The sequence below is a fragment of the Fulmarus glacialis genome, unplaced genomic scaffold (assembly GCF_000690835.1).
Source record: "Fulmarus glacialis isolate BGI_N327 unplaced genomic scaffold, ASM69083v1 scaffold3325, whole genome shotgun sequence".
NCBI classification, from domain to species: domain Eukaryota; kingdom Metazoa; phylum Chordata; class Aves; order Procellariiformes; family Procellariidae; genus Fulmarus; species Fulmarus glacialis.
The window spans coordinates 39,047-51,821 of record NW_009214752.1 but is presented as its reverse complement, the minus strand read 5'-3'; the positions used below and the strand labels follow the sequence as shown (position 1 = coordinate 51,821).

General features: G+C 40.8%; 1 protein-coding gene across 1 annotated transcript in view; it reads right to left on the bottom strand.

Annotated features, from left to right (window-relative positions):
* Positions 1-12,775, bottom strand: part of MADD (MAP-kinase activating death domain) — a 61,896-nt gene that overhangs the window by 24,047 nt on the left and 25,074 nt on the right. Inside the window, exons 19-23 of the mRNA XM_009578666.1 lie at positions 12,376-12,582; positions 7,193-7,246; positions 3,988-4,085; positions 3,558-3,641; positions 392-550 (exon numbers count right to left, since the gene is read on the bottom strand). Coding sequence (XP_009576961.1) covers positions 392-550; positions 3,558-3,641; positions 3,988-4,085; positions 7,193-7,246; positions 12,376-12,582 — 602 coding nt within the window. The remainder of the gene's footprint in view (positions 1-391; positions 551-3,557; positions 3,642-3,987; positions 4,086-7,192; positions 7,247-12,375; positions 12,583-12,775) is intronic.

Here is a 12,775-nt window from a genome sequence, read left to right as displayed (position 1 = left end):
GGGGAATTCGTTCCTCTTAGTTAGGTAAGGTCGAACAATGCCAATCAATGCTGTTTTGCCTCTGAAGGGCAATTAAATGTCCATTTGGTTGAGAGAAATATTGAATGAGGGGGAATTAAATATTGCTAGAGCCTGTAACATGGTACGAGATGTGAATCTGCTATTCTCAAAGAACCATGTATTGCACAGGAAATGAAGAAAGGTACGTGGATCCATACAAAATTACATCTTTAACATTTTAATATTGTAAGTCATTGCTGATTAACCCTTAAAACAGAATCAGAGATCCTCTTCCACACATGCACACACATTGAAATGATTACTGTACAAGATTTAATTAAAAAAAAAAAAGAAAAGAAAAATAAAAAAGGGAAGTCTGCAATGCCCTTACAAAGATAGTGCTAGTAGCAGAGTTTGTCTCAATTTCACTGTCTGACACAGTGCCTCTGGATCCTGTCAAATTGCCACCATTTTCCACACTCGGGCCATCACCAGCATTGCTACTCAAGTCACTGTCTGCTCCTAACGTCTCTCCGGAACTGTTACTAACCTGTGGAGAAAAATAAAGCAGTTACCTTTAATAGACAAAGACACTGTGCAGAGAAAAGCTGTAAAATGTTTCTTCTTAAGGCACAAAATAAGCAGCAGTACAACTGAAGGCGACGTTTGCCTTTTCTCCTTCAGTAACATTATCTTTTCATCAAATCCTACTCTGCAGAAAAAGATGAAGAGAGACTCAAAAAGCCCTTCAAAACAATCACAGAACTGTTTAGGTTGGAAGGGATCTGTTAAGATCATCTACAGATGAGCCCCCCTGCTCAAGCAGGATCAGCTAGAGTACGTTGCTGAGGACCATGTCCAGTCATGTTTTTAAAATTTCCACAGATGGAGAATCCACAACCTCTCTGGGCAAACTGCTCCAGTGTTTGACCACCCTCAAACTAAAAAAGTGTTTTCTGGTGTTCACATGGAATTTCCTGTGCTTTAATTTTTGTGTTGACTGCCTCTTGTCCTGCCAGTGGGTACTACTGAGAAGAGTCTGGCTCCCTTGCCTTCATTCCCTCCCGTCAGGTATTTATACCCATTGATGAGATCCCCCCTGAGCCTTCTCCTCTCCAGGCTGAAGAGTCCCAGCTCTCTCAGTCTCTCCTCTCATGAAAGGTGCTCCAGTCCCTTAATCGTCTTCGTGCCCTTGAGCTGGACTCATTCCAGGAAGTCCTTATCCTTCTTCTACCGGGGAGCACAGAACTGGACATAATACTGCAGATGCAGCCTCACCGGTGCCGAGTAAAGTGGAAGGATCACCTCCCTCGTCCTGCTGACAATGCTCTTCCTAATACAGCCCAGAATACCGTTGGCCTTTTCTGCCATAAGGTTACATTGCTGGCTCACGGTCAGCTTGTTATCCACCAGGATCCCAAGGTCCTTCCCAACAAAGCTGCTTTCCAGCTGGTCAGCCCCCAGCGTGTGCTGGTGCCTGCCTACATCCTCCCCAGACGTAGGACTTGGCATTTTCCCCTTGTTCAACTTTCATAGATTCCTCTCTGCCCAGTTTCTCCAGCCTGTTGAGGCCACTCTGAATGGTGGCACAACCATTGTGTGCCGTGTGACCATGGTGTGTTGGTCATTCCTCCCAGTTTTGTATCATCTGCTGCTCTGTACCATCATCCAGGTCATCAGTGACGATGTTGAACAGTATTGGCCCCAGTACTGACCCCGGGGGTACACCGCTAGTGACTTGTCTCTAGCTGGACTTTGTGGCACTGATTACAACCCTCTGGGCCCAGTCGTTCACCCAATTTTCAGTCGACCTCACTGTCCAGTTACCTAACCCATACTTTGTCAGCTTGTCTATGTTACAGGAGACAGTGTCAAAAACTTTACAGAAGTCGAGGTAAACAACATCTGCTGCTCTCCCCTCATCCACCAAGGCAGTCACCTCATTGTAGAAGGCTATCAGGTTGGTTAAGCGTGCCTACCGCCTTGTAAATCCACGATGACTAGTCCCATTCACCCTCTTGTCCTTCTCGTGTTTGGAAATGTTTTCCAGGAAGATTTTCTCCATCACCTTTCCCAAGGACTGAAGTGAGGTTGGCCAGCCTGTAGCTCCCCAGATCTTTCTTCTTGCCCTCTCGAAGAGTGGTATTTCCTGTCTTCCAGTCTTCAGGAACCTCTCCTAATCACCGTGACTGTTCAGAGACAATTGAGAGCAGCCTCACAATGGCATCAGCCAGCTCCCTCAGTGCTTGCGGCTGGAACTCCTCAGGAACCATGGATTTACATATATCCAATTTGTTGAATTGCTCCCTAGCCTGGTCATCCTCCATCTTTCTTGTTCCAGACTTTTCCTCTGGTCTCAGGGGCCTGGGATTCCTCAAGGCGAGTTTTACTAGTAAAGACTGAGGCAAAGAATGCCCCAAGTATCTGTCTTTTCCATCTGTCACCAGTTCCCTTGCCCCATTCAGCAGCAGGCCCACGTTTTCCCTAATCCTTTCTCTTGCTGCTTATGTACTTGTACAATCCTTTCCTGTTTCCATTCGCATTCCTTGTCAGATTCAACTCCGGGTCCATTCTGGCTTTCCTAACCCTATCGCTGCAAGATGAGACAGCAAATGTATACTTCTCCGTCACCTGCCCCTGCTTCCACCTCTTGTATAGTTCCTTTTTACGTCCGAGTTCAGTTAGGAGCTCTTTGCTCACCCATGCAGGCCTCCTGCTGCTTTTGCTTGGTTTCCTACTTGTCGGGATGGACCCTTCTTGAGCTTGGAGGAGGACATACTTGAATATCAACCAGCTCTTCCAGACCCCTCTTCTCTCTGGGGCAGTATCCCATAGAATACCATTTCTGGGTCCATTAGAGAAAGACAATAGGAGTATTATTCTTGCTACAGGCTGGGAAAAGATCATGGAAAGCCAGATATTCACAGGTATGCAGCAGTTTAGAGAGAAGAAAAACCAACAACAACAACAAAAAGGAAAGTTCCTTGGGTTTTGTCCCAGAATATGCCATATCAGATAACATCTGGTAGGGAGAAGGCTCATTCTTTTTTTACTGAATGCATTCTTGCCACCTCTTCCCTCTAGGCCCTATAGTTGATCAGAAAGCAAGCAGACATATTTTGATATGATTCAAGTGCTTTAAGATAATACATCAGAAAGTTTGTTCTTGTTTTTAACGCATCAAACAATCTGCCTTTTTTGCTCTCAGGTTACATTTTTAAACTTGTGTTCTTTATAGATGGTTTATACACAACTAAGGCATATTTATAAAATTATTGCAATCTACCAGTTCCATAAATACACCAATATGTAGGAATATATGTAACAGCAATGGGGAACATATATGAAGGATGCAATCTGCTAATAAAGCACTATGTATGTTCTGTCAGACACATATTCTTGCCACCCACTCAGAGGCTCTGGAGAGAGAACTCAGACATACATTATGCATGCATGACAGCATGCAGCTATACCACACAAAATGTAGGCATGAAATGCCCTCCCCCACTTTAGCAAGCAGTGAATCACATCAAGATTTCACTTTGGGCATATCCTACCACTGTGCTAACTTCAGAATCCTGGCTTGTACTTCGGACCATAACTGCTGGTCCTCCGCTGGGAACAGAGTCAAAATCACTCTTCTGCAATCAAAACATATAAAGGACAGGAAGAAAAATCACATTAGTTTTTATCATAAGGAGAGGACATCAGTTCCCATTCCTTTGGGGTCTGGAATCACACACCTTACGCTTCCTTGGTTTATTTAGCCAGCCAAATAGAAACTACTGCCTGCATGTCAAAAAGATCATGGGGTCATACAATTGAGGAGTTTGCAAAGATCAGTCCCCTACAGGAAGGGGGGAAGAAATTTTACTGAATGAGCCTTTCAAGAATGCTCAAACCCTAAAAGTCTTCCCACAATTAAGTAGTGAATAGAAGAATCCTCTCTCTTACCACATAAATAAAAAAAGCATAGGAGCCACTAACCTGAGAACCTGAGGCCAAACTGAGGCCACTGTCTGCACTGATTTGGGATTTTTTCTCATCCGTTTCTCCCAAATCAAAGTGTTTCACACCTTCTGGCCCTGAGCAAAGGAAAAAGTAAATCATTACTGTAGCAAGAAAAAACAGTATGGCAGAAAGCAGATGACAGACTGAAAGCAGGAACAGTACCAAGAAAACAGATTTGCTTTCTCATTCCTTTGATTTTTTTTATTCCTTGGTACTGTAAACAACAAGGCCAGCAGGACACATCTACCATTACTTCAATGTTTCTTCAAACGTTTGAATTTGAAATACTCCAAAGTATTTGGACACTCCAATAGTCCAGGAGTGACTATTACTAAGCAGTACCTTTGTTAGCCATTCAAGAGAGAAAAGAGGACAGACAAAGTCAAGTAGCTTCCAGTTACAGTAACACATGCAGAGCAGTTGCCATTCAACTCTAGGAAGCCACTTACTTTATTCTTGGTAAAATAAAGAATATCTATTTACTTAAGGTGAGAATCCTTTTTTGAACAGCTAATTTGCTCAGTCTTGGACTGAGTTTGTTAGGTTGCCCGCAGCAACTATCTAGGCAAAAATCAGGCAACACATGACAAGAACATAAACAGCGACAATTGGTGTTACACCAGTAAGAATTTCAAGGAAGAAGCTGGGATGATGCTGTAGTTCACAATGTTCCCCAATTACATTAACAAATGGCTCTCCAGAGTTGGCAATCACATAGGTCAGTAGTGAGAGAGGGAATCAGCAAGCCTTAAGTCATGCATTCATTAACCCGCCGATCCGAAAACAAAAAAGGGGAAAAAAAAGGATAAAGAACTTTATGTTCAATTTCCCATGCAGTTCTAGAATCATATCATCTATCGTCCTCTGATGGGATGGCAGGAGGAAAAGAGAGTGATGGAGAGGTAGAGCCTGAAAAGAAATTTGGATAAGCACTGAACAAGGTAAATAACGAGGCAAGAAAAGAATGTGTTATAGACTGTACACAGAATGTCACTACTCTCAGAAAGGGGAAGAGACTGAATGCAACACTTCTGCCATATCCATATCTGCCAACTATTCAGTAACAGGAAGACATGATCAGCAGCTGGAATATTTGTATTATATACCCATGACTACATCCAGTATCTCTAAGCAAACAACGCCACTATCTCTTATAACCACTGATCACAACAACCTGGGAATTATGAACGTGTTTGTATTCTATGTAATATTAGAGAGGGTAAGACAGCGAAAAGGAAAGAAAAAGGGAAGGGAGTAGAGAGAGAGAGAGAAGGATAATATACAAAGATTTGTGGGAGTGAGTTTGAGATGGTATGTAAACTCATGAATAGCAAAGCCATAAGCGGGCTGTGCAGACCATACTAGTTTACTACTCAACCACCAATTCTCCATGCGAAGTGTTTTACAGAAACTGTTCTTCATTTGTTATAGTATTCTGCCTCTAAATCCATATGCCTTAGTTACTGTAAATCAAATCATCACAGATTCTAACAAAGAGAAAGTATAAACAAAATTTACAAAAAAGAAAAATAACTAAAAATATCCTTTCTAAGAATTTGGAATCTTATTTCCCACTGAAATACACACTGCTCACTTCTAGAGGTCTATTTCCACTCATTCAAATGGCCACCATTTCTAGTTCTGAATAACGATGCAGCAAAAAGTTTTATATCTCATTACTACAGCAAAAATACTAAACTTCAGCTGTGTGTTTTAAGCCATTTAAGAGCTCCCTGTCCCAACACATAATTCAGATATATTTCTGGCAATTTGACTTTTAAAGCAAGTGAAACTGGCTGAAGCAGTTCAGGTATTTCACAGCTGTGGGCAATACTGGTAACTGAGTTTAAGGAGGGCAATAACCGCAATCACATTGTTGTCACTATCAATTTACAGGCACTTACAAACCTCCCCTTCCCTTCTGTATGGAGTTGGATGTCTAATACACATAAATGACTAAAACCTCAATTTATCCCTCCCAATGTGGACACCTACGCGAAAGGCCCAGTTTGGGAGAGCAGGTGTGTGCACGTGCTATGTGTCTGTCTCACACACACTCCTACCTCAGCAGAAAGCAATTCAGATCTTAAATGCAGTAAAAGCTGTACTGCAGAGGTGCCCCATTCTCTCTGAACTAACTCCAGATGCTCGCTTATACTTAACTGAAGTATTTAACTGAGGAGCCTAAAACTAATGTAGCAAATCCAGGCCTGGTCAGAATGTCAGGAATTTTCACCCATTCATCTCAGTTATTAATCCTCCCCAACCTTCAGTCTGTAAAAGGGACATCAGCCCTGCAAAGTAGAAACTACACTTATGGTTAGGAAACACCTCCCTACCACATCATGGTTATTATAAACTAGCTATCGTCCGTATGTCATATGTCCCTATTTACAACAGTGATAATCAAAAGAGCAAAACCTTGTACTACACCTGCAGATAAGACATGTTCAGTATTTTATTCAGTATCATATTTCAGTAGATGTTAAGATTTGTGTAGATTTAGACTACTATTTAGACTCTGCAAACAGCCTCAGACTATTTCACTCCTCCTTTAACATGGGATATAAAAACCAAAATCATGTGGATCCCTTATTATGAGGCTATTCTCTAACAGCCATCACTAAATACAATTCTTCACATACACCTTCTCTCTCCCCCTCAAAAGTATTTCTTGTTGCAGACTGACTGTGGTCATAAACTGTTCATGGTTGATGCCAGGTAACAAAATTTGCCATCCCACAGCTTGAAAGAACAGAGAATTCTTCATTCCAGTAACATTCAGTCAATCAATCAATATATTCATGTCAAAGACTTGTTAAGCAAAACTGGTCTTTAACTTTTAAGAAAGGAGAGGGAACATCTTAAAATCCTTCCATATATATATCTGCTATGGTGAGGATGCAGAATATCTGCTTCCCCTTCTTTGAAGAAGGCAACATTCAGGGGAGGAAAAAAAAAAAAAGAAAGAAAAAAAAAAAAGAAGAGACATTTGAACACAATTTCCCCAAGGCAAACTGATCTGTTTGGTCTCCTCTATAACGCAGGCTTTCTTGATAGACCTTTGTTCTTGTGGGCATAAAAACTGTGTGCCATAAATGCAAGCTCACCCTGCACCTGGGGAGTTGGCAGTTATGGGGAGGCTGGAGGAGTCAGTTTCTACATTTTTTAATTTCCTTACTCGTTTTTTCCAAAGATTTTTGCTTTTTCACTTCCTGGTGCTTGTTCCACAATTCTACCCAAGATGCATTGAAAGCAGGAGAGAAAGAGAAAGAGTCAGCAGCTGGTCAGACAGGTGAAAATGGGGAAAAAATTTTGAAACAGAAAACCCACCCCTTCATTTCAAAAAAAAAAAAAAAAAAAAAAAAAAAAGGCAGAAATTTATGACAACTACCGAGTGAAGGGTTAATCAACACCATTTTACAAGAAATCAATGTTAGGAATCAAGCACTGCGTCATCTCTCATTTACAGAATTCAAATGTTAGAGATGCCTTCATACGTGAACCAACTAAGGAAAAACAGCTATTATGAACACATATAATGCAATTAATCACCTTTCCTGAGAAAGGCCTTTAAGATTGTCAGATATTTATTCCTCCAAAATGTAGGCATCACAGAAGCTCTAATTTACAGAAACATTTTTATGTGTCTAGTTTCTATCATTGAAAGGAAAAGGTACAAAAACAGCAGCAGCAATTCTAAGAAAATTAAAACCGTAGGTTAACACAATATTTAACCAATATTATATCTTAAAAATTATCACAATGTTTACAAGTACAACAAGTTATTTTTGACCTGACAGCATTCTCAACAAATGCTTGGCTCTGCCTATCAACCAGTCTTACATGCAAAAAGCTGAACTTCTCTGCATCCACTTGTTCCTATCAGGGTATAAAGAATGGAAAATAGGGAAGAAGAAGAAAAATGAGCAAGATATCAGTCATGCTTAATGCCAACTTCCAAAATTCAAGTTAGGTCACAGCACTCCAAATCAAGGAATTCCGTAAGAGGATACAATGCAGAGAAAAGGAAAAAAGTCTGAAGTCTGCATGCACTCTTTTCATTTGAAGCTTAGCCCTGAGACGAAACAGGGATGAGGCACTTGCACTTCTCTGTCACCCACATTCCTCAACCCTCTGAAATGCAGTCATCTCTTCTGCTCAGAAACATCAGATCATTCCCAGGTGCTGGCCTGTCGGCCAAAGGAAACATTACAAGCTGACATGCTGAACTGAATCTGAAGGCTGGGCACTGCCCTCTCTCACTAGCAGGGTTAAAGCTGGGAATGCTACAGAGGAAGATACTCTTAGAAAAGCAGCAAAGGCAAAGGGAAGGAAAAAGAAGTATAATGTTCTTCTACTGCTCTTTAAGGAAACTTGCAGAGCAACTAAAAGGCCACTTTGAAGTGTGTCAGAAACCCATCCCACCCTGCAAATGGCAGAAATTAGGGCAAGACAGGCTCTAGAAAAGTTCTATTTAGCAGAATGTCTATTGGGAAAAAAAAAAAATTAAAAAGGATAGTGCTACAATTGTGGAGGAAGGCTCCAAAGTATTATCATTAAACGTATCAGGAGCAAGGCAAATGTAGCAAGGGAAAAAACGCTAGAAAGACAGCTGCTAGCCAACTGATTTCTATATCTGCTTCATGATTGATGGATGTTCCTTCAACTTTCATAAGTACACAGATGGATAGGATAAAATTGCTTATGGATCCAAACAGCATCCTATAGGCTTATCTAGCTGAGCACGCACTGACACAGATTACAATCTCTTTAAGATGTACTGAATTTGTTTGTTAAAGGGCTTTGAAAACATCTGGCCTCTTAAGTGCCCAGATGCTCTATATGGCTTTACTTTAAAAACCACCAGGCTGAAAGCTACAATACCTGCCATTAAACTTCTTTTAGCTGACTTGCCTCTTAATTCAGGGTGGAGTATATCCTAGAACATTAAAAACAGCCTAGATTTTACTCTCAACTACTTTGTCAAACCTCAAAGGAAAAGGAAAGGAAAGGAAAACCTCAAATAAACTCAAGGGGCATAAAATACTATGCCTATGACTTTGTTACATGAGCCTGAACTAAACAGGACAGCAGGGCCAGAAAGGATCTGATGCAGACAAAGTAGGTAGCACAATCTTTTCTGTTTCAAAAAGCTGTCAAAATAAAGTGATCTGCCAGCATTAAACAATTATTTCAAAAGTAGTAATGGAAACTTCAGTAAGTACTGACATTTTCATTAATAGTTACTGCCAAGTATGCAGTAAAACCAAATTAACCACTAATGTGAAGGGGGAAACTATTAACTATCAACTTTAAAGCCACCAGTGTCCTAACAAAAAGGCCAAAACTACAGGTGATAACCACGGACCCTGGAAGACAAGAACCCCAGAAGTAAGCAAATAATTGGTGATCTTTCAGGAAACAAAGTATCAGAAGCATCATCTTCACAATGAATCTCCTAGCTAAGCAATTAGGTATTAAAGCACAGCAAAGATCAGTCCTCAACTGATAAAAATCCATTACTCTTCACCTCAGAAATAAGAATTTTCAATACTAACAGCCTTCCCTGTTACAAGGGAGCATCCTTCATACTTCACAGGTACACAAGAAACCACAAACATTCTGAAAAATGAACAAGGGGGTCAAGCGGGAACACATCCACCCTGAATTTTGGAAAACTCTGTGAACCTCCTGGCCGTTGTTCCTGTAGTACAAGAAAACTGCACACATTCAGCTAGATCCTCTAGATCTCAGAGATGCAGTTTAATCGCCACACTAACATACACTTTATGTATGGCTATTGCAAACAGTGCCCTACATGATTTTATTCCATCATGTTCATAGAATCACAGAATCATTAAGGTTGGAAAAGACCTCTAAGATCATCAAGTCCAACCGTCAACCCAACACCACCATGGCCACTAAACCATGTCCCTAAGCGCCTCATCTACACGTCCTTTAAATACCTCCAGGGATGGTGACTCAACCACTTCCCTGGGCAGCCTGTTCCAAGGCCTGACCACTCTTTTTGATGACTTACTTTTCATTCTAGTATTTTCTTTTGTAACTAGGTCAAAAGGTTAGCAGCCCAATTTGTATTTTGTCCATACAATACCAACAGATTCATTGAGACTTTTATTTACATATCTGCAACCCGAGGCTGTAAGCATCTTTCAAACTTCATAGAATCAAGGCACTGCTGAGGTTCAAAGGGACCTCTGGAGATCATCTAGTCAAATCTCCCTGCTCAAAGCAGGGTCAGCTAGGGCAGGCTGCTGCAGGACCACGTCCGGTCAGGGGTTCACTATCTCCACAGATGGAGAATCCACAACCTTTCCGGGCAACCGGTTCCAGTGTTGGATCATCTTCACATAAAAACATTTTTTTTCGTGTTTAAATGGAATGACTTACAAATATTTTGTTATTTCAGCCACATGTAAATGTTTATCAAATGCTTCTTCCCTAAGGAAGTTAGATTGAATGACAAAGTCTGCATTTCACTACAGAAGGAATTTCAGCCTAGCCATGACTAGCTCTGGTCCCGTACATCCAAAGTATTGTCTTATATTGAAGCTTCCATAACAGAACATAAAGGAAGTATAATAGCCAAGCAGCTTTAAATTACCTTCCTGCAACATAAGAGAAATTCCCTTTACTTCTAGATCTTAAGAGTCAGATGAACATGGACACTATGTTGTTTTTACAGCAATTTCTTAAAGACTGACTTGCATACTAGTTCATGGTTCTTGGAGACAGACAAAACCAGTTAGAAAAAAAGACTTCTCAAAAAACATTAAAGTCTTTCGAACTTTGATCAGTTTTGGTGAAACCGTATCCTTCTTGTAACTTAGTTCCATAGAAGACACGTGAAAATCATTAGAGCATCAGAACCACCAATAAGAATTTACCTGTTGCCTGTCCTTGAACACTGCGAACTGTTTAAGGCTAATATTCTGGCAACAGTAGTTAACATAATATATTAAGTTAACAGTAGTTAACATAATATATTAAGCAGCACTTCTTTTGAAAAGCACTTCTTATGATGCTTCACAAACATGGACTGTCTGATCTCTATGATTTCCATTTCTATGAGGCTTTAATTTCATCTGAGAGAAAGGAGCAGACTCAGCAATCCAATGAAAAGATCTCTCTTCATTCTTTAAAAGAACACTGGCCTACTGTCTGTTTCATTGGAAATCTGAATCTCTTTTACCTCCCTGATAGATTTTCAAATAGAGTGAAAGACTAGTTTCTGAGTAACTGCCTCCGTATATTACCTCTTGAAACGAGAAAGCAAATCAAGTCAGAGGGGTTCAATATCAGTTCAGAAGGACTCGACACCACTCAACCTGCAGCCGCTATGTGGGTATAAGAATGAATGTCTGCCCCCCTGCCACATAACTGCCCAATACACACCTTCCCTTGTCTTACGCCACACACTGCAGGTACAGCCTCACAGTAGCACGCTGCTTTCAGGAGATGAATCTTTCATACAATGATTCCAATAAAAAGTTATTTTAAACACACTATAAGAAGCAATGGCTAAAATTTAACATGACGTATTTTTGGAGTTGACAAAGAATTTCTCTCAGATGCTGATGGTACTCTTCTCTTGTTTACATTCCACAGCAAGTTGGATCCAACCAAAATATTTTTTTCTTCTTTTCTTCCCCCCCGCCCCGTCCCCCCAAAAAATCTGTAAAGCCCTTTTTAGGTAAAAGAGTTTAAAGCCTACCTTTAATTTTTCCCCAGACATAGGCAAAAGCTGTATCAGCTAAGAAATTAGACTGGGAAAATTTGCAGTGACCAGCCTAGCAGATGCTGTTTAGAAGGACACACATTCTATTTGCTATTGCATAGAAGGAAGATCCATCAGTCCTGCTCACTGAAACTGTAACATTACAACTAAAATTTTCTTAGCAGTTTTTATTGTTAACAATCAGCAGATCCTGGGTCCCACTTCTATCAGGATGCAATCTAGATAATCCACAGCAATGATTAGAAAACTTTTGTTTCATATAGTCCCTTCCACAGTTGCCCTTTCCAAAGTCCTGCTGGCCCTGTTTCCCTTTTGCCATTTCCTGTTGCTTGAAAACATCAATTACAGAGCCAAAAATAAAGTTGTCTAAAGTGTAATGAAATTCAGAAACAATTAAGATTAGAAAGCTTCTGGGAGAAAACTGCCCTGGATAGTTTATCCAAGCGTAGAGTGAAAACACGTATGATTGTTCCTTGTGATCCAAAGTGTAAATGAAGCATGTTACAGCAGCAATGTAGTGTGTCAAAATGGAGAGAATGCAAATAGAACCTAATGCCAAAACAGAAGTCCCTCCTGCACTTCACATGCACCTCAATACACACCAATGGAAGCAATAAAATTTTCTTCCTTTAGACTCCTTGTGTCAAACTCCCTTGGCCCTTTGCCTGCAGGGCTCGGTGCCTTTGGCATCAGCTGAGGTACCGTCAGCTGCGTCGCAGGTTTTGGCTCCACTCTTGGGGATGATGCAGGATCCCTGCCAACTGGAGTGATAGATCCATCCGTTGGGCTTCGTTTTCTCTTTTCTGGTTCTTTAAAGAAAAAAAAAAGTGTTGGGGGAAAAGAAAAAAAAGAAAAAAATAAGGAAAAAGGAAATGAGAGCAGGAAAAGGAAGATGAGACAGATGGTCTCACCTAAATCATTAAGCCTGGCACTGAAACAGCTCAGTCCCACATTTGTTCCCATAGGTCACCATGGCTTGCAGATAGTCTGACACACTGGTGG